The sequence below is a fragment of the Drosophila virilis genome, chromosome X (assembly GCF_030788295.1).
Source record: "Drosophila virilis strain 15010-1051.87 chromosome X, Dvir_AGI_RSII-ME, whole genome shotgun sequence".
In the NCBI taxonomy this organism is placed as follows: Eukaryota; Metazoa; Arthropoda; class Insecta; order Diptera; family Drosophilidae; genus Drosophila; species Drosophila virilis.
Window position 1 is genome coordinate 10,464,497 of NC_091543.1, and position 24,784 is coordinate 10,489,280.

Sequence of the window (24,784 nt, forward strand, 5' to 3'; positions counted from 1 at the left end):
CTTCACAATAGGAGCATAAGGCAAAACCGTAAACTATTCTGTGTCCACAATATTATTTGAAGGATTCATTTTACGTTAATCAAGCAATTCTAAATACAAACAAATTTTTATATAATCTGGCCTAGTGTGTACTCATTTGTAAGAGTATTTGTACTTCGTGAAGTTCAAAATGCCAATATCTTAGCTGCCTACCAAGCACTTTGGGTATTTTCTGCTTTAGTTGCGCACGGTCACACTGTCGCTTATGTGTGTGTTGTTTGTCGCTCTGCACTCCATAAAGCGGATAGATAGCAGTACGTGCGTTTCAACAAAACTGAACATGTGAAGCACAATTGAGCTTTAAATTACAATTTCATAAACTAAAAAGCGCTGCATGTGCACAAAGTACGTAAATCGGTGGATATATTTCAGTGTCTATTCCAACGTGTGTTTATTCGAATAACCGTGTCGCGCTTAATACATACATATGTGTGTTAGTGTGTGCTTGTGTCGAGTGCCTGTTCGTGCGTGCGTCTGTGCATGTGTGTGTGTGTGTGTGTGTTGGTTTACGTTTGAAAAATGCATTTTGTTCGTTATAAACAGTTACAGTTCGATGCGATTCGAAACGCTTTGCAGCGTAGACAACCAGCAAGAGCAGCCGCAGCCAAGTTCAAGTCCAGCTTCAAATAAACGGTTAAAATAAAAATAAAATAAAAATAGGCTCTCAATCGGAAATTCAAAAATTGAGATTCACGTTTCCCTCTATATTTACTTTTCACATGTGCCCGGGCTGATAAGATGCTCGGGAACTGGTGGCTCCCCTGTTTGCTTATTATATCTACTACGCCTTCCCTCTGTGTGTGCGTGCGCGCGCCTTCGCCTCGCTTTGATTCATGAACAAGATATGCCGACCCGGCGGGCACGCTCTGTAATAGCAACAACAACTTTTAGAACACTGGTCGCCGCCATTGAACAAATATTTATTACTAATAATATTTTTGCCACAATTTACTTGGCGGCGATAAAACGCTGACGCCAGCTTAAGAATTTTTATAAAAGGTTGCTCAGATTACATGCACACACACACACACACACAACGTTTGTACCTCTCTCAGAGTGTGTGTGTGTGTGTGTGTGTGGTGCCTCTGCCCGGCCAGAAACTTGGATACGTTTGCTCATAATAGTTGTCACCGGAGCTGCAGTCAGCGTTTAAAGCGGTTATTCTCGTTAGTTGTTGCTATTTTGCTGTAAAAAACTTGTTTTTATCGCTGACTATGATAAAAGTGGCACACATTTTATACATTTTTACTATAACAAAAAAAAAAAAAAAACAAAGAAAACCAAAACTGAAAACTCAGCTGAAAAGCGCTCAAAAGTGTTGCCCCATCTCTTTTGCTGTTGCAGTTGCATTTACATAAATATCTGCTGGCCAGCTATCGTTATCGATATGAATCATGCGCCGACTTGTTTACGTTCCTAAACTATAGCGTTGTGCCACAATTTGAATTCCAGTTGCCCCCTCCCCTTCCCACCAATGATCCCATTTTTTGCTTCACTGTAACTGAGCGCCACAATACCCTTCGCTAGCCGATAGTTAGACTCCGCGTTGTCAGCTAGCGCTTGAAAAAGTAGCCGAATTCAAGCTAAATTAGCTGAATTCGCTTTCTAGCATATTTCTGTCATACGTCAGCTAATAAGTAGAAGAATCGTTTTCTTTCTTGCTTTTCATGCATTCTAACGCCTTTGTAGGGTATACGTGCCTCGGTGTGTGTGCAGCGCGGCGACGCTGGCGAGTTCAGTTTCTTGCCTTTGGCAGCCGAAAACGTTGCGCAGGTTTTTCAATTCATTCGCATTTGGACCGCAGTCGCGGCAACAACGCTACTTGCGAAACGAAACGAAACGGTAAATGAAACAACGCCCCGTGGCCGTTAAACGTGCGTCGGTGAAACCAAACCAAAAAGGAAACGAAAGAATTAATGACAAAAAAAAAAAAAAACACACACAGAAAATACACAAAATCTAATTAATACAAAACGCGTGCTGTGCAACAACAACAACAACAACAATAACGACAATTTACATAATTGTGCATTTATTTTTGACAACAATAATAAATCGAAGCAAATCTCCAGCGGTTGCCGATAAGCACCGCCTTTTTTTTTTTTATCAAATTGTGTGCAGTTTTTTTTTTTTGCCTGCAAATTTGGTCCTTTTTTTTAATGGTTATGTTTCTGCGCTGAGCGCGAGCGAGATAGCGAGCGGCGAATGCGGCAGATGAAATCAAAACAAAAATTATTGTGTGCTTCGCAATTTTGCAAAGTGCCGTTAGTAAGGCTGCGTATATGCCGTTATATTACTACAGTTGTGTGTAGAATTCATTTTTGTGTTTTTTTTTTTTTTTTTTTTTTATTTTTTTGGTGATTCCTTTTTGTTATTTTTTTGGGTGTGTGAAAAGTGAAAGTGAAAATTGAGCGCAGGCAACGCACACGCACACACACACACACATACATACACGGGCATGGGCACGCACGCTGGCACAGGACATGGAAACAAACGAAATAGAGAGAACAAAGAGAGCGAGCGTGTAAGAGAGAGCGCTTGTGTTGTCTAGGCAGGAGAGCATGCGTTTTGGGGTCGGCGCTACAATTTGGAATTTGGCACAGCGTGTGAAGCGCACGCATTAACACCCCCGCAGCAGCCCGGCGCGCGCTCTCTCTCTCACTCGCTCACACGCAGGTTCCCTTGTGCTGCTCTGCGCACACATTTGTCAGGAGTGCGTGCGTGCGTGCCTATGTGTTTGTGTATGTGTGCGTGTGTGTGCGCGCGTAAAGCAAAGGAAGCATACGAATGTAGCCCAATCCCCCCCCTTCAACTACTTCTACCCCTCTTGCAGCAGTGAGTGTAATGCGCTAAACTCTCAAGTCAATTTTGCGTTGAAACGAGACGCCGTCGTCGTCGTCGCAGCAGCGGCGTTGTGACGTCAAAAGCAGCAGCAGCAGCAGCAGCAGGAGCGTTGCCATATCTACTCCCGCCCGACGCCTCCCCGCAACACACACACACACACACACACAACTCGCATACGAAAACAATATAAAGGAGCACATACCAAAAAACCAAGTAGAAGAAGAAGAAGCAATACGACAACTAGCCATAATACGTGTGAGAGAGCGGGAGAGACAGATAGAGAGAGAGAGAGCGAGAGAAAGAGAGCGTTAGCTTTGTGCGAGCAACAACTACAACTACAACTACAACTACAACAAGAACAAGAACAGCGACAACGTTGCAAAAGGAGCCATAAAAATGGAACAGCCGAGCATACTCGTTAAAATCCTGCATTCAATACCGCATGTGAATTACACATTTCGTCGGGTTAATGACACCTTCAATCCGGATAGCGATGTTTACCTAGAGGTGAGTACAGCGCACAAGGATCTAGGAGTAAATACTTCACCAAACCCTCCCCCTCCCCCCTCCATCACTCACACACACACACACACACGCACGCACAAACAGCGTGTCAAAGTAGCGCCACGGTTTCTATTTCATTTTCTGTAGCATTTGTGGAGTGGCTCCAAGTGCCGCCTCAAGTGGTGCCTCATCTCCGCCTCCTTCTACTACTGCTTCTCCTCCTCCGTGTTTGCCCCACTTGAGACCCCGCAATTATGCACTTGAAGTGCGTCCCATTTACAATTGATTGCATTTTGATTTGTTTAGTTATACATCTATCTACTCGGATTGTATACACTATATGTAGGTGCTTGCCATAAATATCTAGCTCTCTTTTTATTTTATATATTATAGTTTTAACTTTTTTTTGTACAAACGCTCTCAATTACCTGTAAGCAGCACGCGCTCTCTCTCTCTCGCTCGCCCGCTCTTTTCAGCTATGCAACTCGGTCCATTTCTCCCTCTCTGTCTCTCGCCCTCTTTCTCTTTAGCACTATCTGCTGCAGTTGCACAAAAACTCGCAACAACAACGCGGCGGCGTTGATTAATTTCGATATTTCCCATTTTGTTTACGCCTTTTGTTGTCTGCGAGCGTCTGTCGAGCCCTTTTTGTTCCATTCCCATAACGTTCCGCTCGCACAACGCGCGCTACTGCTGCTGCTGCGGCTGTTTGCCATGTGCGCTGCATGTGCCCGGATTCTTGTCTACCTCCGCCCTCGTCTTGCCTTGCCTCGCCTCGCCTTGTCTTGCCTTGTCGTGGTTGGTGGGCGGGGGGCGTGGACGCACAGCTAGTACACACACTTCCGGCTTCCCATTTTCTTTTTTCATTCCTTTTGTTTGGTTTCTTTTGATTGCCGTTGTCTACGGCCCCCGCCATGTATCAATGGGCATGGCTGCTGGGCCCAGTAGCCGAGCCCGAAATCCCGAACCCTACAGCCCCCCGGCAACAGCCACTCACCTCGATGCGCAGCGGGAACGCACAGCAGCTGCCTTTGTTTGGCTGACGATCTGCCTTTGGGTTTTTGCGCCTCCGCCCCCGCCCCCGCTCCAGTCCCCGTCAACGACTACCACGCGCAGCGCTTTGAGCCGCGGGTTATCTCTCGGCATCTTTAGCCAGTGGTCCGCATGATAACAGCGGCAACACAAAAAACAACCCAGCCCGTTCCGCGCGAGCGTATGCGACTGAACGATACCCTGTTCCCAGCATGGAACTTTAATATAATTTGCTTCAATCATTCCAATTTATATCTCAATATGTTAATATTCAGCAGTTGTCTACAAGTTTGGGGACTTTAAAACTGTGTGCTTCTCAAACTGTAGCAGATATAGATTGGGCGTGGCTAAATTATTCTTGGCTTATTTCTTCAAGGCGATCGTTAAGAATCGTTATCAAAATACATTGTGACTCCAAAACTGTGACTCAGCAGCTGTAGGCCCAATTGCAATTAAAGGCTCTAAAACTGTAAATGTTGACCTTTAAACTGGGGCAAATATGCAAAGTTCTTCGATTAGTGGTAGCTAAAAGGGGCCTAATCAAATATTTGTTGACTTCCAAATTTAAGACTACAAAACTGTGGCTCCAAAACTATGGTAGTTATACAATTGAGCGATCTGCAATATTAAAATGCAAACTGAGCTTCTATTCGATTCTATGCAATTCAATTCGATGACTCTTAAACTGTAAGTTCTAAGCGGTAACTCTCAAACTGTGGCGACTGAATGGCTCTAAAACGGTGACTCTAAAACTCTGGCTCCAAAACTGTATCAATTAATTAGTGAAACCAAAATATGCAAGAGCTCGGTATGCCTTGCTTTAAAAAGTGTTTGCGACAGACAATCAACTCGTTATGTCGCATGAAAAAAAAAAAAACAGGGTATGCTCAGAAATAATGTGAAAAAAAAAAAACCGAAAACGTTGCCTTTGTGCTCGGTGCGACGCCGACGTCAGCGCCATTACGCACAAGGCCGAGCCGGGCCACGACCACGTCAACATCAATTACCCGGCCAAGAGCCAAGAGCCAGAAACAGAAACAGAGCTCGAACTCGAAGCTGGCTCGGACGACGCCCAAAGGCGTTGCACGTGCGCTCCTTTATGTCCTTTGGGATGTGGCATAGCTCAGCTGCTCCGCTTTGGTCTGGCCTGGTCCGGTTCGGTCTGGTCTGGTCGGGTCGGGTCTCGTCTGGTCTTGTCCACTCAGCCAGCCTTATGCAAATTACCAAATGCCAAATGCACTTCTTTTTTTCTAGTCGGCATTCAGTTTTTCCAGCTGGTTTTTCCGCAGCAAAGAGGAGTGACAGTGGGAGAGTGAGAGAGAGAGAGAGAGACAGAGATAGAGAGAGAAGAGTGCCAGCTGCGAGATTTGATTGAAATTAGCTGGCCATTGCAATAGCTTTTAGTCGCTGCCCGCTGCCGCCGGCTGTTGGATGAGGAGGTGGCTTCCAGCGGCATTGTTAAATTCAGGTCAGCTCACCCCAACCCGACGCTCGTTGAAATTTGTTGTTGTTTTTTTTTTTTTGCTTTCTGCCTGGCTCGGCTTTGGCTTTTTTCTTGGATGCGGATGTAGGTCAGCCGTCGCTGCTGCTGCTGCTGCTGCTGCATTGGGCGTAGTTTTTTACGCGCGTCAGCAAAAAGCGACGGAGCAGGCACAAACCCACATCCACTCCCAGTCGCAGTCGCAGTCACAGTCAGAAAACGAGGACAGGAGCGAGGCAGGGTTTGGTTGATTTTCTACTGCTGTTCCAAATTGTTGGGCAGGTGGGTTACGCCGGCTATCGACAGCGCAGTCGTTCGGGCCGCGGCAAGTACGTCACAGGGGATTACCCATGGCCATAATGGGGGCTGACAATGAGCCAGCACTTAAGCCAATTCTGTTTGCGGTTGCGTTTGGCTGGCAAATGAGCCCACTAAGCTAATCTGCTTATCGACTGGAACGCGACCAGCTGATGGGCTGCCTGCCCCAAAAGAGACACAAAATTGCTGAAATTGCATAAGGATCTATTACAGCACGATGAGATAAAAGGAAAATAGATTTCAAAGTACGCCCCATCGCTTAAGTTCAAGCTGCTTACTGAGCGAGCGAGAGTAAGAGTGAGAGAGAGAGAGACGATAGAGTAAGAAGCAAGATGTTTTCCTATTCAATCAGTGCTAGAATCACATCTAACATATGCCCAGCCCAGCTGCGAGTAGCTGCTCACATACAGCTTGAGCTGAGAATTAATCCTTGTTCTATACGTTAAACCCTTCCACATTTTGTCTATATCTAGTTGATAAAAGCAACATTGCAAGTCGACTGCAGCCGACGTTTCCCTGCTTTATCTAGTTACAGTCTAGGAATAGCTGAACATGAGAGGGTCCAAGCCTGATCATATACGGAAAAAGAATTGTTCTGCAAAGTAGACAGAGCTAAGATTAACCCAGCTACTGGCCATGGTTGAGTAATAAGCATATGCTGAGTTTTCAGCTGTAATTGAAAGGAAAACATCTGCTATTTCTTTTACGCTGATTGATTATGAGAAGGCCCATGCCTGACATCAGTAGAAACATTAAACTCCGATCCAAACATAGCTATTATGTTGGCTACTTTCCACAGAGAAACACCTGATATTTGTCTTACACTTTGATTTAAGCTAGAATTATGTCGGTATTATGTGCTGAGTTTTCAGTCTTAACTGAAAGGGAAACACCTGCTATTTCCCTTAAACTTTGATTAAAGGAACATTTAACTACGATACAAGCAGAGCAACGATTATTTCGTCTACTTTTCCTAGTTATGCGCTGAGTTTGCAGCTGTATTTGCAAGAGAAACATCTGCTATTTACTTTTAAATGCCTCTACTTACGCCCGGTTATTGCTTGGGGCAACAATTTATCATACTTGGAATTGAGACCGGAACTGTATGCCCTTCCCTATGTCCGAAGCACAGCCGCCCAACCCTTACCCTAACCCTAACCCTTGGTAGTGCCCACTTTCTAGGCGCGACATTATTGCTAGCACTCACTTTGTCTAGCCTCTTAATTCAAATTGTGTTTAATCAGCTCGTGTCATATAGGCTTCCTGCCTTGCCCGTACGACCCTTTGGCCCGCCACCTCTCCTGCCCACTGTTCACACATTGCAATTCTGCTGGCGTCGACGCTGCTGTTGCTGTTGATGATGATCAATTTAACCTTCAAATAGCTACACAATTGCTCTTGACAACAATGACAACAGCAACAACAACAACAGCAACAACAACAACAGCAACACCAACAACAATAATAATGCTGACGCTGACGAGTGTTGCCCCACAGCCACCTCTTCGAGGCATGCATAACCTGTTTGCCCCCACCTCAATGGATTGTCCTCTAGTGTTGATGGAGAGCTTCTCTCTCTTATTCTCTACCTTATTCTCACACTCTCTGCCTGTCTCGCTCACGCCACCTCCTGTGTCATCAGCTGCTTGTCTAGCTGCCTGCTCCAAGGTGATGACGCACTTTGTTGCCCGTGCGGGCAGCTCGCAGAGCTGGTGTCCCTCTTTGGAACTCGTTACGCATTGGAACCCGCATATCATGTACCATATTATAGATAGATTCGCATCCAGCATTATCAATGCTTGTTGGCTTTCATTTATACACGCTCTATACCCATTAGAAAGCGGGCGGCGGAGGCATTTTAAAGATGTGCGCACGTTTGTGACGTGAAGAAGGCGTCAAACGAGATGATGTTTGTTTGTGCAGCTTGTAGCTTCAATTTATCGATCAATACCGATACTTGGGCTTATCGATAAATATCGATGCTTCACTTCCCATTTGAGAGGTAATTAGGTGCGCAAATATAAAAAAACAAATCATTCATAATTGATATTCACAATAGATAGCTATCAATTTGCTAAATTTAATATTTACGCTATTGTAGGCAATAATCGATAGTTAACGATAGTTTAGAACTGGCAGCCAACCAGAAAAAAAAAATCATAAAAAACTTTTCCCCTCCAATTGTAATGTCTACTCATAATTGAAAATTATCGATTCACCAGAGTATATTTCTGGTTTTCCGATACTTTTTTCTACTGTTGCTGTCGATAATTATCGATGCTCTTGTAGCTTACACGGTATTACGGTATCTTTTGTAATAATTATCGATTACTAGATTCGCCAGAGTATATCGTACTATCGATAATTATCGATATTTTTCGACTACTACTTTCAATAATTATCGATGGCGTTTCATCAAATCGTTTAAATATCGCTAGAAAGCTCTTCAAGCAAATCTTCTTTCAAGCGAAACTACAGGGTATCTTTTCGAGTGGAACCAAAGAAATTGTTGGTTTTTTCCTGCTCTTGCGTGCCCGTCACGGTTTAATCCAGTGGCATGCCACAGAGTGGCTGCCAGCGAGTGTGTTGCAAGTACTTCGAAATGCTGCAGCTTTGACAACTGGCCGGAGCTACCCTCGCCGCAAATGCAGCAGCAGCAGCGGCAGCGGCAGCCGGACGCCAGCTGTTGCCAGAGCTCAGAAGTCAGAGTTTACCAACTGCGGCTCGACTATATTTAGAGGGCCCTCTACGCAACTATCAGCCGGCAAATTATCAGGCACTCTGGCTGACGCCTTCGCAGCCCTGCCCTTCCCTTCTCTCTCTCTCGCTCGCTGTTGCTGACTTTCATTTTGGGTTATTGCAATTGAAAATGCAATCCGAAAGATGCCCTGCTTCCGTCTCTCTCTCTCTCTCTCTCTCCCTATGTCTGCCTGTCAAATGCAACCACAACAATAACAGGCTGGCAGCTGCCCGCACATTTGCCAGATACATCTGCCAGATACATGGCATGGCCATGTGCCTACTTACAGATACTTTTGTATCTGCTGTCGTTTTTACGGCTCGTCATAAATTCAATCACAAACACACACACGCACACACACTTAGCTACTTAGATATAAAGTGCCTACTATATCAGCGCTCTGTGCCTGGCCTGACTTCTTGCCTTGCCTCAGACTCAGAATCAAGCTCGAGCCCGTCCGCTCAGATCGAATGCCTTGCAACTGATCCGCTGCTGGCCCCGCTCCTGCCCCCGCTGCTGCTGCTGCCTGTTTATCTCATTTGGCCGGTCTGTTGTTTATTTGTGCAACAAGCGTCGTCGACTTTGGAACTTTGGAATGTTTATTTGCCTTATGCCTTTTGCCTGGGTCTGCTCCAATTTCGTTTAGATTTCGATATACGAAGATGCACAAACGCCTGGAATTTCTAAACATAAGCGAACTGAATATCAAATGCTCTTGCTATGCCAGCTATGCTAGTTAAATTAAAACATTCAACATTCAATCTGCTCATCAAATAACAAAGTGGAACACGCAAGCAACTTAGCCTCACACGGCATTTCGTTTGTTTACAAGACAAGTTTTTAATTTGTACAGAGCCCACAGAACCACAGAGAGCTCCAGCAGACGAATAGGTGGTTAGGAATATAGAAGATCCCTTCGTCTTTCGATATATACATACTGCCGGGCCGACCTAGCTAAACCCGAGAACCGAACTCACGTCGTAGACCGAAGTTGACTTTCTCAGCCCGACGACTAGTTTGAGCACGTCGCATATTTCTCTCCCTTGGGGGGGAAACGACCACACGCAGACAATGCGAAAGAATTTGAAAATTGAAACATCGAAAACAGTTGAAAATCTGAGCCTTGGCCCACGCCTCGACTCGCCCCGCCTCGATCGATTGGCTGACTAACTGGCTAACTGGACCAGTCAGCAGGTTTCTTTGCCCCCCCCCCCCCCCCCCCCCCCCCCCTCCTACTGCTCTACCCAAATGGAAACGAGAAACACACACACACATACACAAAAAAAAAAACCAAAATTTCAAGTTCAAAAACGTTTCGATTTCATTTTCTTGGATATCTTGTAGGCGTCGCAAATGGCTCGTTTTTGGAATCGAATCAACCTCATCTTGTTCTTGTCTCCCTCTCTTGGTTAAACATGATTCACATCGATTTTTTGGTCTTGTTTTTTGTTGGCAGCTTTGCTGTTGATCTCACCCTCACCCGCCGCCAACCATGTGCCCCTCCTCTTTCATGTTGTGTGAAAGTTTGGCGTAGGCGTCATTCTCCCTAACTATGCGACTGCATATGTATATATATATATATATATGTATCTACATATCTGGCTTGGGCAGGAATCTCACGCATTGTTTGGGCACCGGGCACCTCGTATTTGTTTATATGCGCATCGATTTTACGATCCCCCCTACCAGTTCCACGCAAACATAATTGACTCGCCGATGATGAGGCTTGAATCTTTATTGGTGCATTTTGCCGAGAAACTATGTTAGTTGGTTTAAACGAACTGTTTGATCAGATTGCGGCATATGGGATTTTCTCGAAAATTAACACGAACCCATAAAAATTATATGTGGAATATGTGAATACAAACATACGACAGCCCTTTCCATGCATTAGCTAGGAATTTAGGCTGGTGATGAAAGCTTTAAAGACTCGAACCAGCAGATTATCTCATGTAATAGGCTAGGTATCTGAAAAGCTATTACAAAAAGAAATACTCATTTAAGGTATTTGATGGGCATTTAAGGTTGACCTCCCATTTGAAATGCGCTTCACGCCAGTTCTACAGTAAGGCAGATCACAATGTTTGTCTTTTTTAGCTTATTAATACATAGGCTATGCTTCTCCTTGACCTTGCTAATAGGGCATGCCCGACGAGGAGATATGCTCAACTCCACTTTACCAATATTCCACGTAAATTCAGCTACCAGGACTCTGTGTAGCTCGTAACACCCTCAACAGCTTGCCGCTAAATAGTCTACAGAAATAAATACAAAAGAATCGGAGCTCAAAGTCCGATCAAAACTCTGTTTAGTTTCACTTTATTTGGGGAAGGCTAAAATATACTTAATCTGTCTAGAGCAGAGGAAAACCTACAAAAAAAATCTGGGAAAACCAATTATCAAAATCAATAATTATCGATGCTATAGAAATGAGAGAATTTATTCAGTGACAATGATAAACTAGACAAGTTTCAAGTCTCAATGGGTTTGGGGCATAAAAAGAATCATTCAAATCGAACTCATGTTAAATCAGTTAAATGTTATGCATATGGATTGTAGTCTTAAAAAATATTCTCTATTGATAGTTTGGCAATATTCTGTAGTTCATCATCTGTTGAGCCGTATTCTTTATTCTAGTTGGGCGTGTTCTCGCTTTGTCCATCACATTTGCATTTGCAATTCTTCCGATATATACATATATATATATATATATATATATATATATATATATATATATATATATATGTGTGTGTGTGTTTGTGATCTTTGTTCTCATCTAGAAATTGCGCAATTGTAATTCCGCCGCTGCCCATTCTTTTTGTATATTATTTTTAGTGCTTCACGTCACGTGATTTGCATATGAAATGCCATGGTCCGGACTCCAGTTGCCCCTGTTCCCTGTTGCCTGTCCCCCGTCCATTCCCTCAATATGCGTTTGTGTACATAATTTGACGTGGCATTTGTGCGCACTTCCTCGACTTCCTCTGGCGACGCTTTTCAATAATTTGCCTCGGCTTTTTATTTATTCATTGGGCACAACCAGTCTCTAGCTGCCCATAGAGCTGGCCTATTGCTATGGCTATGGCTTTGGGTTTGGGATTTGGGTTTGGGCTTGGGCTTGGCTTTAGCCGGCTTTATGTTTTCAGTTTTGTAGTTTTCTAGTTTGGACTTTGTCGGCTTTGCTTCCTGTGCGATGCGTCAAGCAGCAGCTCGATGACGCTTCCGTTTGGCGAACCAACAGCAACAGCAGCAGCAACAGCAGCAGCTGCTGTAGCGTTCGTATAGCCCCTGGTATTGCTGGTCTTGGGCATGCCAAGGCTGCCCAAATCGCAGGCTTGTCGCTTAGTCTGGCTGCAATCTGTTCCCATTCTGTCGTGCAGGCGGACATGTGCCCTACGGGCCTGGATTCTTGCAATGCAATGCTAACACGGAGCATTTCGATTCTGTCGCCAAGTTTGGCCACTTGTAATGTACATGTGATTTAGCAGGATATATTTAATATATATATATATGTATAGAGATATAGAACTTATATTATTTCTTTTCATGACTTAATTAAAGCCATTCTTATATTGTAAAACTATATCCCTCTGGCAGGGTATCATCAGGTTCGACTGAATGTTGTTTCTGATGCTGTTTCAGCTATCATCGCCTTCAGATTGCGGCATTCGCTTTGTGCCTTGTGCCATGCTGATTGCAGTTGCAGTTCCAATTCCATTTCCACTCGCAGTCACAGTCACAGTTGCAGTTGCAGTTGCAGTCACTTTTGGCTGAGGCCCTCGCAGCGTGCCCCCGGAAGCGGCGCGTCATGGAGCCAAGGCGCAAATTCTGATATTCTGATGTTATATCGCAATTGTCCCACAAGTCTGCATGTCTGTGTTCGGATATGTATATGCGGAACTGTAAGCGTATGTGCATACACTTATGCTCATAACTGTTGTTTGACTAAGGGCATTTTTTTTATTATTATTATTTTGTTTTTGTTTTGGTTGGTTGTCGTGGGGAAAAACTGGTTTTTCCATTAGATCTCAGCACTCAGCTCGGTCTATGTTGACGTTCTAATTTCGGCGCTACGCTAAGAGCCAGGGCATAGGCCAGCCAGGGGCCTGGGCGGGAGGAGCGGGGTGGCGTACAGCGCTAAAGTTGTCGCAGCTATAAAACAAATGTTACGAGAGTCACAAGCAACGCCTACATTTGCCCCAGACAACAACTAGAGACACAAGACTGGCAACAACAACAACAACGACAACAACTCGATATGTTGCATTTCAAATATGAAAGTTTTTTCGCCTTTCGAAGCGTAGATTGAGAGAGCGCTCTGGCAACTAGCTTTAAATATAAGCTACAGCTGTGCAGCTTCAGCTTTTATAATATTTACATCCATTGCCAACATCTCTTATTGCACAAATAACTCAAAGGCTAAGCAATCTCTATTTACATCTGAAAAATGTTATTCCTTTCGTTTTTGTAACTAAAGTGCATTTTTATTTAGGAGCAGACACATTATGCTTTCGCTTTAGCTCCGCTGGTTGATGGGACGATTTTATTTGACGTGGGGTGTATTTGTCGAAAGGTTGCGATACACGTTTCCAATGAATTTTCGACAACATCTCTCAAAATACTAGTAAAGCCGATCGGATGGCATACTAAAAATTTCCGTACAACCGTTATTCATACGTTTTTCCCATCTGCTAGTGGAATTTCCCAAAATCCCGTCTTAGCATGCAACCCTTAGGATAACTACGGTAAAGAATTCAACACGCTAGCTCTTATGGTTCTGGGATAACTTGGTCCCTCAGTCAGTCAATCGGTAACGTCAATCAATCAGCCATGCAGTGAATTACATAGGCGATCCGTAAATTAGTTTTGAATAAGTCAGTCGGTCAATCGGTTTGTTAGTTACATAAGTTATTCAATCAATTAGTAGCTCAATCAGTAACGTCAATCAATCAGCCAGATAGTTAACCAATCACAGAGTCAGTCAGGTAATCTTTCAGACAGTTACTTACTCTCTTAATCAGTCACACAGTCAGTTTGTCAATCAGCTAGTTCATCAATCAGTCACTCAATTAGTTAGTCAGTTAATCAGCAGTATCAGCAGTAAATCCGGCAGACGGTCAGTTAATCAGACATATAGTGAGTCAATCAGTAAGTTCCTCAGTCAGTCAATCAGTTAGCCAGTTACGCAGTCAATCATGAAGATAGTCAATCAAACATGCAAACACTCAGTCAGCAGCAGTAAATCCGTCAGACAGTCTGTTAATCAGATACTGTCAGCCGGTTAGTTTCTCAATCAGTCAATCAGTTAGCCAGTTACACAGTCAATCAGTTAATCAGTCAGGTCAAACAGTCAAATATATGTATAGATATATAAAAGCGTAGCTTATTTGATTTAATGTTCTATTTGCTTGATTCAAGCTTTGAATCTTTGCATTCATCAGTCGAATTGCTGTTTGCCTGCGACTTGCTCTCGCTGCAGCTGTTTTCTTTAAATATTAGCTAATGCTAATTCCAATAACACATCCATCCGCCTATCTGTGCTATATAAACACAAACTAGCAGTATGTATATTTTATAAATGTAGCTGCATGTATCTGTCTGTAAATGCAGGCAAAATCTCACACATTTCCACATTTCCCATAGACAATTCTCAATTGGGAGCTGTTGGGTTGCGGGGGGGTAAACAAATGCGCGGGCTTGCAATATCTCTGCGGGGAAGACATTCGGAAAAAAAAACAAAAAGCTCAGCTTCAAGGTTTTTACTGTCGTTGTTGTTGTTGTTGTTGTTGTTGTTTTTGATGGCAATTTGCTTTCATTTAATTCAATTTAACAGCATCGCCAGCGCGCAATTTGCCATTTTAAGCGTCATTTTGCGGGCTAAAAGGGTTGCCACCCTTGGCTTCAGCGTTGCCACCCGGTTGTGGTGGGCAGGGGGTTGGCCTGCTTGACTGGCAGCTGCTGCCAGCTTTTGGGCCAGTTTTGTCGTGCTTCATTTTGCAGCTTGCACTAAATTGTGAGCCAAGAGAGAGTAAGAGTGGGCTGGGGTGGGTTGGGGTTGGGCAGGTTAAGCGGTACCAGGCTGCTCGCTCAAGTGTCATTCAACCGCGAGGACACGCAAACAGCTAACAACAACAGCAACAGCAACAACAACAGCGGCAGCAGACGCCAGTTTTAATGATTATTTGCATGTTGCACGTACAAAAGGCAACTGTAACTGCAACATGCATATAAATAATAAATAATGTGCCCCGCCCCGACTGGCAACTACCCTGGCCAGGCTTTCGACCAAGCACCTAATGCTCTGCGTCCAGCTGCGGGCCGTGTGTGTCCACTTCTGATTGAACTTGATTGACAAGTTGGGCTACCTACAGTTGCTGTTCTCATTGTTGTTGTTGTCGTTCCTGATGTCTCAAGTGGCACATCGAAGCACCGAGCTTCGATCGCTGACTCATGCAGCCAGCCAAAGTTGGCGACCGACTGTGTTGGTGTCCAATAACCTGGCCTGAAATTCGAGCAGATGCCTTTTGCCCTGCCCCCCCCAACTCCCCAAAGAAACACACACATTCAGGCACCCACGCATGCTTTGGTAGATATTATATACACCCTGTGGCGTAAGCATTGTGTTACATGTGATATATGCATATGGTTGGTTAGGCAGCTAGGGAGTCGGGATTATAATTAAGAATTGTTGATTATAAAGTGTTCTGTTATAGAAAAGTATTCATATTACACACAAACGCTCTGCTAGTTGGCATAACAGCACTTTTATCCAATTACAGGGTATACAACAAGACGAACTGTTCGCACAATATATATGTACATGCATCTTAATTAAAACGGAGCTCGTTTTAATTGCATAACAAATTACGTTTTACAATTACAGGGTACATTAAGCTACTAGTAGCTTAGTTTTTTTCCAGGGTAGAGCACTCTTCATCTCTGCATTCTCTGTGAAAACAAACCCTTATATAACATTCACTTTCTCGCCATTAACAGGGCATAGCGCTAGTCGAACTTATCAAACGAGCGCCTATTATATAAACGTTATAATTGAGAAATTTCCACGTTACTTTTCTCATTGCAATTTTCTGCACTAATTAAATTGGATTGGATAATTGAATCACAACCGCAATTACAGGATATGTCAATAGTTGTGCGAGTTGAGCATAAAAATAAAAATAAAAATAAAAAACAAGAAGAAGAGAAAATAAAAAAAAAAGCTTTCATATTTTTTTAATGAGTGCCAATGAAATTTCCGTTAAGCCAACCGTTTTTCTGTACCGTTACCTTCCGCTGGGCCAGCTTAAAAGTTACCCTGGCAACTCTGGTCCAAAACTTTTGCCAGCTCCTTGCTCTACCCTTGTTCTTGTTCTCCTTTATGTTGTTGTTGTTGTTGCTGTTGCTGTTGCTTTTGTTGTCGTGTCGTGGCGCAGTGTTGCCAATTCAATTAAATTTTGCACCCAAAATGGGCTCCAGCGACAAAAAATTAACTTTCCAGACGTATTTTTACACATTTTCGTTTCGTTTTTCGGTTTCGTCCTTATTTTTCATTTTTTCCATTTATATTTTCTTTTTTATTTTTGGCAGCGCAGCCAACTAACAGCAACAGCAACAACAAAAACAACATCCAGCTCAAACAGCAGAAAACGAGCTGCAAGTTATTCAATTAAAAGTTCACTCAATACCCAGAAACAAATTCGTCTCCGCTCGCTTCCAGCTCTTCCCCTTTTCCATCCTCGTTTTTGTTAGCATCCTTCGAGCTGCTGCCCGGTCTAATGGACGCTTCGCTTGGTCCAGTTGCCAGCCGGAGTCAATATTCTTTTAAAGAACGTAAACGTGAACGTGACTTCTGTACGGATATAACAGCAGACAGTTCTGCAGTACTTAAGGAAATATGACCACACTGTCAGCTCTGCTGATGTTTATTAATCGTTTTGCCAGTTATCGATTACATTTGTTTTTTTTTTTTTCATTTTTGAGGGGGCACAAAAGCAATTTTTCGCAGGAGCGTGACTTGTTTGGTTTAGGGTGGACAGTGTAAGGTTGGCTGAGTTTTGACATGAAATATGAGCACACATTTCCATTTAATTACGCACAATTTAATGCGCAGTTATCGATAAATACTGAAGCGTGCCAGCGTTAACTGTTGTTTATACAGGAAAAGTGGAAGAAATATGACAACGCTTTGAGTTTACACATCGATAACAGATAACACTCACAAGCGATTAACATCATCAACTTACTTTTATCAGTAAATTTGCATTATCGATGACACAAAATACCTTTAAATTGTTAATCGATTTTCATTTATCGATAACATAAATATACTTGCAATTATTGATTGCTTTTCATTTACCAATATTAAGGTTAAGGGATTTATTATATATATATCGATAATGTCACTCAAATTTGGACTACCCTTTTTCGCAGTTTAAACTACGATTATAGATTATAGACTTGCATTTATCTATAGCAAAAATTAATCGATTTGTATTTACCTGTAACATTTATTGTAATGCTATTATTAATCGATAACATTTATCGATGACAACATTTAATCGTATGGCATTTATTGAAACAAATGTAAACACAAATATTAATTAACTTGCATTAATTGATTTTCACAAACCCATAACATCAATTTACATTACAGTATTAATCGATTTGCACTTATCGATAACAACATTTGTCGATAACACCAAAAGGAGTTTTTACTCATATATAAACCACTTTTTCCTCTTTTTAGTTTAGTCAACTTTTTATTAACTTGCAATTAGCGATAACATTGAAAAGTGTCCACCCAAAATTTTAACCATATTGCTTCTACTCCCCTCTCTTTACAGAGCCTGGGCATCTTGGCCTCAATACCCGCCGGACTGCTGATACTCTCGCTGCTCGGCCTGCTCCTGTATCTGTTGACGCGCTGCTGCGATCGCAAGCAGCGCAAGCCGAGCACCCAGCGCTGCCAGAGCTGTTCGCTGGTCATCATAACGCTGATGACCTGTGCGGCCATTGGACTAGGTAAGTGCCAGGGTGCATTGAACCCATATACTATAAGCCCACGCCAAAAATTCCCGCCTGGCCACGCCCAAAGCTCGGGAAATGCACGTACCGGTCGCGTGTTTAACTTGGCAATTAGCCAAAAGTCGATGAGGACGACCGCCTGCATTTGGTTCATTACGTGCGCGGCTTGGGCTTTGGCACGTATCTGGATTTATGGGCGAGCGATCGCCGCCAGAGTCGCGTCACGTGTCAGGCATGAGCGGAATATGAGTGGAACTAGCCACAGCAAAATCAACCCAACTGAGCCGACAGCACAGAGTCGAGTCGGCCACTTAATTTGTACATTTCGGACTAAAGTATGTCAAAGTGGCAAAGGTAATGCCCCAAGTCAAATCGAGCTGTGCCCCATCAACAACTGCGATGTGCGACTGCGGCTGACGCTGCGAGTTGCATCATTATAATCCAGCCTACGCATACAATACAAATAATAATAATAATTTAATTAGCGGGCTTAATTGACGCAAAAATGTGTCCACGGGCGAATGCGGTCACTCGCTGTAGCTCGAGGGGTGAGAGAGGAAAAGCTTGCAATACATCAAAATGTCTCTCTTTGCTCGCACTGCTTCCAATTCGCCCTCTCTTGTCAAGTGGAGCCTGTTGTTATTCATTTGACTGAAACAAATCAAAGATTCTCTTCTAGAATCTTCAGAACTCTACAGAGGTGTTTACACATCGATCTGTGCACACGTATACATGCATATATTGAAAGATTGTCTCTTTTCTCTTTTTGCAACACTGAAAATGTTGCTAAACTTGCCTTAAGTCTTGTTGAGGGCATCCCAATTTCTGTACAGATCAAAAAGTAAATGACGGGCCAAGCTTACGCCTCTTTTGAGTTGCTTCCAATTACGCTGCCATTTTACTCCCCCATTTGGATACCCTATGCCAAGCACTTGTTAAAGTCGTATAGTGGCGCTCTGCTAACTGTTCCCCTCCTTGCTATTTCAGGTTTATATGGCAACGATGATTTCCACAATGGTCTGCTGCAGGCTTTCAGCTCCGGCAAGAAGGTGGAGAGCCTTGTGCTCAATCTTAAACAAGAGGTAAGTAATGCCTAAAAAGTTTCAGAACAAAGTAAAAGTTTCTCAGGAAACATAATTGAAAATCACTTATATATAGAGCATACTTAATGAGTTTGCGAATTGTTGAAAACTATTCACTTGGCTTGTTGCCTGCAGAGCCTGAACGTAATGGGAAACATGAATTTAAGCTACTGCCGACATAATTGTTAACATAAAGTTTGAATATTTAAAGTTTGCCTGAATATACAATTAACTGGAAAGGGGTCTCGCATTTATTCAAATGTATTCCGAGCACCTTTTAGATGTAAGTTTCTCGAGCGACATTCGACTGCAAAAACAATATCGATAGGTTTATGTGATATGCTCAAGCTCTTTGTTGAGTTCATTTTAGAATTACAATATGTGCTTAATTCAGTGTGAATTTAATTTGTTTCAATTTAAGTTGAAGTATATTTTAAATTCATATATTGAAAGCCAAGACTCCGACTGTTAAAAATAAGCTATCAAACGATTGTGGCTTATCGATTGATCGCGAATGATGAGGCGTGCAGCCCTGGCGCTTTTCCCACAACCATGTACTTATGTGAGCCTTGCACTCGAATAGATCAGAAATTAAATGTGTGTTATGGATCATTTATTAACTGTCAAAATTTTTCTATTTTTATAAATGACTGACTTATTAGATGGATTAGCAATAAGATTAACTAATTTTGCAGCCCTGGCAATTTGCCCGCATACAACCCTGCGAATAGAGACGAAACTAAAACGGTTTTATGGATAAACTCTTTATTGTCTAATTAATTTTAGGATTATTTTGTTCTATATAAACACTTCCATTATGAGAGTGAAAAGGTTATGGAATATTTCAAACAAGCCGCCTACGCATCCTTACGAACGTGATCCATCAAAACGCGTGTAATTTCCGTGCGAATATTGGGCTTTTTGTCATTGGACATTGCTCTGATGTGTGCTACGATGGGCAGTATTGGCGGGGACTTGCCCCAATTGGATTGATTCGATCGATTGCGACCCATCGACAAGTTCGATCCAATGTTCTGTGTGCCCACACCATTTGGATATCGGTTATTATCGATAATTGTAAAGTCGCCGATATTTGGCGGGAAGGGCTCCCGTGAACATGGCGCCAGCTTGCTGGGATCGACAACGTTGCGCAGAATTTCGAGTGCCTGGAAATAGGACCAGGTCGATCTCTCGGCACGTTTTTGTTGGATTTTGCGTATCTCATCGCGATAAACGTTGCGCAGCCCCCAGAAACGTGGCTTGCACTCGGGCACTATGCAATTTAATCCATATCCCATGATTTGCTCTGGCTCTTTCATATTCCAATTACCCACCATTTGTACTGCCCTCGATACCTCTAGCCAATGCATGTGGTGCACGGCCCTGGCCTTTGTCCAAAGAGCGCGCCGTTTCTCTATCTCAAATATCAGGCGAATATATTCAATGTCCATTTCACACGCTTGGCCAAAAAAAACTTTCGATACGTTTTGTGTTTTATATTTTTAATAACAAAAAAAATTGTATATCCTCTGACAACGAAATGCACTTGCCCAGGGCTTCCAAAAATGTTAAATGAAAATAAAATTCCAGGTGTGTAGCTCTACAAGCTCTATGTTTGAATGAATTAACGAAGTAAACGCGATTCTCGAGTTTTGACAGACAAAGGCAAGGCACGCTTGGGTTATCATAGGCTATAGTTGAAAATAAGAATTAGACTTCAAATAAACTCGATTGGTCTACGTTATCTCTAGAATTTTGATTCGGTTTGGATATAACCTTCAACCTTTTGATTTGCACTTAATGTACTCGTTCTTACTTTCATTTTTTTGCAAGCTGGGAAGTCTATGTAGATAAGTCTGGCAGCTTAAATTAAATTCACTTCACAAGGCGGAACATGAGTGAAAACTATTAGTTTGCAATCTTAGGTCTGTTTCTATATTTAGAAGTAGTTTATACTGTAAGGCATCTAATGCCAGGGCTTTCGCGTGTTCTTCATTTTCAAAATAAGGTCTAAATATTGCCGTTCAAGAGTTGCCATCTCTTAAAAATACTTAAAGTGTGGCAATACATTACAAATTCGAGAAACGGAAGGAACATGCAATTACTTTACTGCGCTTATGTAGGTGTCTATTTAAAATGCGTTTGCCTAATGCTGCTGCACTTACACGAGCACAAAGAGAGCTGCCCAAAGCTGCAACTTTTAGAAAATTGCCAAAGGGTGGCAACACTTTATCTGCAATAAGCAGCTTACGGATAAATGTGTTCGAAAAGTTAAAAATACTTGTAAATTGCAAAAGCAATTTCAAATGTTGCCCGTTGAGTGAAGGTTTAAAACAGACTACACGACGAATTAATTAAGAGAAGACATCTAGCAGTAAGACCCTTTCTGAGTATTTATTCCAAGTTTCAAGAATTTAAAAGCAATAAGAAAAAGAATTTGATTCATAAGCATAGGCGGCCAAATGGACATGGTGTTAATTCCATAAACTCTTTAATTGCTGAAAGAGTTTAAACTGTTTTCGGCGTTGCCAGACATTACGGTGCTGCCAGACTTAACGCAATACGCAGCTAAGTTGGCTGCGCCTCATCACATTAAATCAGATTAAAATTTAATTTCATTTGCTAAGTATGGGCGCCAAAGCAGATATCGATAAACATATTTCATTCAATTAATGCACTTAACTAATTTTTTTAATGGGTTGATGTACGGCAGTGGGGGGGGGGGGTGCTTGAAATATATTCCGTTACACAGCGTATACCCATTTCCAACACTGATTTCTTTGCCCAAGTCGCCGCAACTGTAACTTCCCACACACACACACACACACAGAGACATATCTCACATCTCTAGACAGCGGCAGGATAAGCGGAGCTGCGGGGTAGACACGTTGGCTTTTGCTATTCATAAACTTTGTCAGCTTACAGACACAACCACACACATGTGTGTATATACATAGATATATATAGTCCATATATGTATGCATTCATGTATGTATGTATGTATTTGTATATATTTAGATATGTAGACATTCACATTTATATGTTTATACGTACATAAAAGAAGCCGATAAGGCAAAAGGTTAAGAGAGCGAGTCGAGCAAAAAAGTGTGGGTGCGAGGGGGGGGGGGGGGGGGGGGGAGTATTGTGGTGCTTCGGCGCAGCATGGAGCGGCATGAGACGGGAAGGGGGGCGAGCGGCAGATGTGAGGTGCGGACAAGTTGAGGCTGCGGCCCAAACAGATGGCTGGCATTGCTTGGCCCTTGAGTAAAACGCTATTAATTATCTAGGCACAGGACTAAACACTTCCAAACTCACACACACACACACACACACACACACACTCGTTTTGGGTGCCTGCCAGACAGTGGGCGGGGCTCTGTGCGTGCGTCTGCTGTCGCTGCTTTTAGGCAAGCTCTCGACCCTACGCCCTGTCACGCTTTCCATGTCTGCCGCCCCCTCTGCACCGCTGCCCCCTGCTGCCCTGCTGTCCTTCTGCATCCTGCAGTCCCCTTCGTTTTTGTGCTTTCTCTTTGCTTTCGCTGTGTACTTTAATCCTTGCACAAGTGCGGAAGCAAAAGCATTATGGGTTAAAAAAATAAAAAAAAAAGGGGGGAAAAAAACTACTATATTTATGTGCAACGTTTTCGTCCTTTGTTCCAGCGGGCCTGTCTCCCCTCTATCAGTAGCGTCTGCCTGTGTGTGTGTGTGTGTGTGCACGACGCTTTCCCTTTGCCCACTTTTGGTCATTAACTTTTGAACTGCTCTCACCTGCCGTTGCCGTGAGTCAGCGGCTCGGCTCAGAGCTTAAGTAATGGGACAACAAAGAGCCAAACCCCCCAGACCCAAGCCCAGACTTGAACTGGATTCCAGCCCGTGCTGTCCAACTATTATGCGCACTTTCAATGGCTTTTCGGGGGTAGTTGTCGCCGGATATCGCTTTTATAATCACCTGCGACAACATCCTGTCAGCGAGAACAACTTTAATCTAGCCAAATTACTTCTACTTGTTGAGGGTTCGTGTTGGACTAGCCCGGAAGAGGGCTAGCCGGATTGTTTCGCCCAGGGCATATATCCTGCGCACTTTCAATTGGGTCAGTTCTCTTGCAATATAAAGCTCATTTAAAGTTCTTATTGAGAAGGATTCATTCTGATTGATTGATTGACTTACTGACTGACTGACTGACTGATAGGGCTTCAAAATTATATGAGCTGAAAAGTTGAATTTCCGGCCAAGGCGGAGATGCGGCTCAATTCACACGTAAATATGGAAAATTGAAGGAAACTTTTGTGTCCAGCATCCGATTGGCCTCAAAATCGATTTCAAAGATTTACGTAAATATTTATTTAAAAAGTCTTTTCACACCTTTCGCAAAACACATCCCCCTTAAGTGAAAAAGACTGGTCAAGGGTTTTAAGCGCGAAAAGGAAAGGGCGTAAAACTGCAAGTTGCAAATTTCATTTGAAATGTGAAATGTGATTGCAACAAATCCATTCCGCTGAGTGAAATTGTGGTTTGTGGCTTGAATTGTGATCGGGCTTGGGCAAAGCCGCGTATTCCCCTTGATTCAACCAAGCCGGTTAAAGCTTGCCGGATTTGAACGAGCTTGCAGTCTCGTGCCAAGAAATAAATTCTATAAACTGTGCAATTATTATTGGAATTTTTTATTTTCAACATCACATCTAATCTACAGCAACTTGTTTTTGATTTTCTCTTGTTGATAGACTGAAACCATCAAGCGCGATCTGGAAACGAAAATGGCTTCGCACAACGTTGTGAATCAGGTGGAGAGACAGCAATACAATCAAACCGCTGTCATGCTGCTCATCGAGACGTCCCGTCTGGTGCGGGAGAATACCTCACGTGCGGTCACCTCGCTGGACAACATGGTGCTCTACTTCATGAAGACCAAGGGCAGCGAGAATGAGACCTCGCTGATGGGCATTCTGCATGTAGGTCTTTCACGACATTTAATTGAAAAGCCCTATCCATATAGCTTCTCTCTCTCTCTCTCTCTCTCTCACTCTGCTAGCTGGGCGATCTATACGAATCTATACGCTGGCCGGCCACATTGGCCTTCCTCACCCTGCTTCTATTCCTGTGCACCGTGCTGGTCATCGGCGTTGCCCGTCGTTCGCGCTGCACTTTGATTTTCTTCAGCGTTTCGGGTTTGTTCTGCATCATCATCTGCTGGCTGTTGGCTGGCATCTATTTGGCCTCCAGCGTGGCAGCCGGCGACTTTTGTATGCGACCGCATGAGTATATGTGCCGCCAGGTAGGCATGGTAAGTACCCCACGCATACACACACACACACACACACACACACACACACGCACCTAATGTCCTCTCTTTCTATTTGTGTTTACAGCGCAGTCCTTATGTCTATTTCCTCAACTGTGGCACGTTGCGCAATCGCTTTATACTGCGCCTCAACGAGTCACGGGATTTGGTGGAACGTGCCCGTGAGAGTGTTGAAATGATGCAACGGTAAATACAACATGGCTGGAAATTGTTTTAAAGGCGTTTATTTACTTTACGATCGCTTTCAAAGCTCAATCGAAACCGCCAACCAAGGTGGAAGATAAGGGAGAAACTTAGGAATTTATCCGTTCGGCTTCGAACGTATTTTTCAAGCTCTAACTTACTGAAATTAAACGCAACCATATTTCACCCAGCGCGAAATATTAACCTTTACATTAATATAAACCTATTTTGTATCTTT

The 24,784-nt window shown here is 43.2% G+C and overlaps 1 protein-coding gene across 1 annotated transcript in view; it reads left to right on the plus strand.

Moving 5' to 3' along the window:
* The first annotated feature begins 1,728 nt into the window (after positions 1–1,728).
* Positions 1,729–24,784, plus strand: part of LOC6633617 (protein tweety) — a 31,526-nt gene continuing 8,470 nt past the window's right edge. The window contains 7 exon segments of the mRNA XM_032440763.2: positions 1,729–1,881; positions 2,873–3,390; positions 17,801–17,978; positions 18,969–19,063; positions 23,786–24,013; positions 24,094–24,345; positions 24,431–24,549. Of these exon segments, the coding sequence (XP_032296654.1) occupies positions 3,280–3,390; positions 17,801–17,978; positions 18,969–19,063; positions 23,786–24,013; positions 24,094–24,345; positions 24,431–24,549 (983 nt within the window). The 5' untranslated portion in view covers positions 1,729–1,881; positions 2,873–3,279.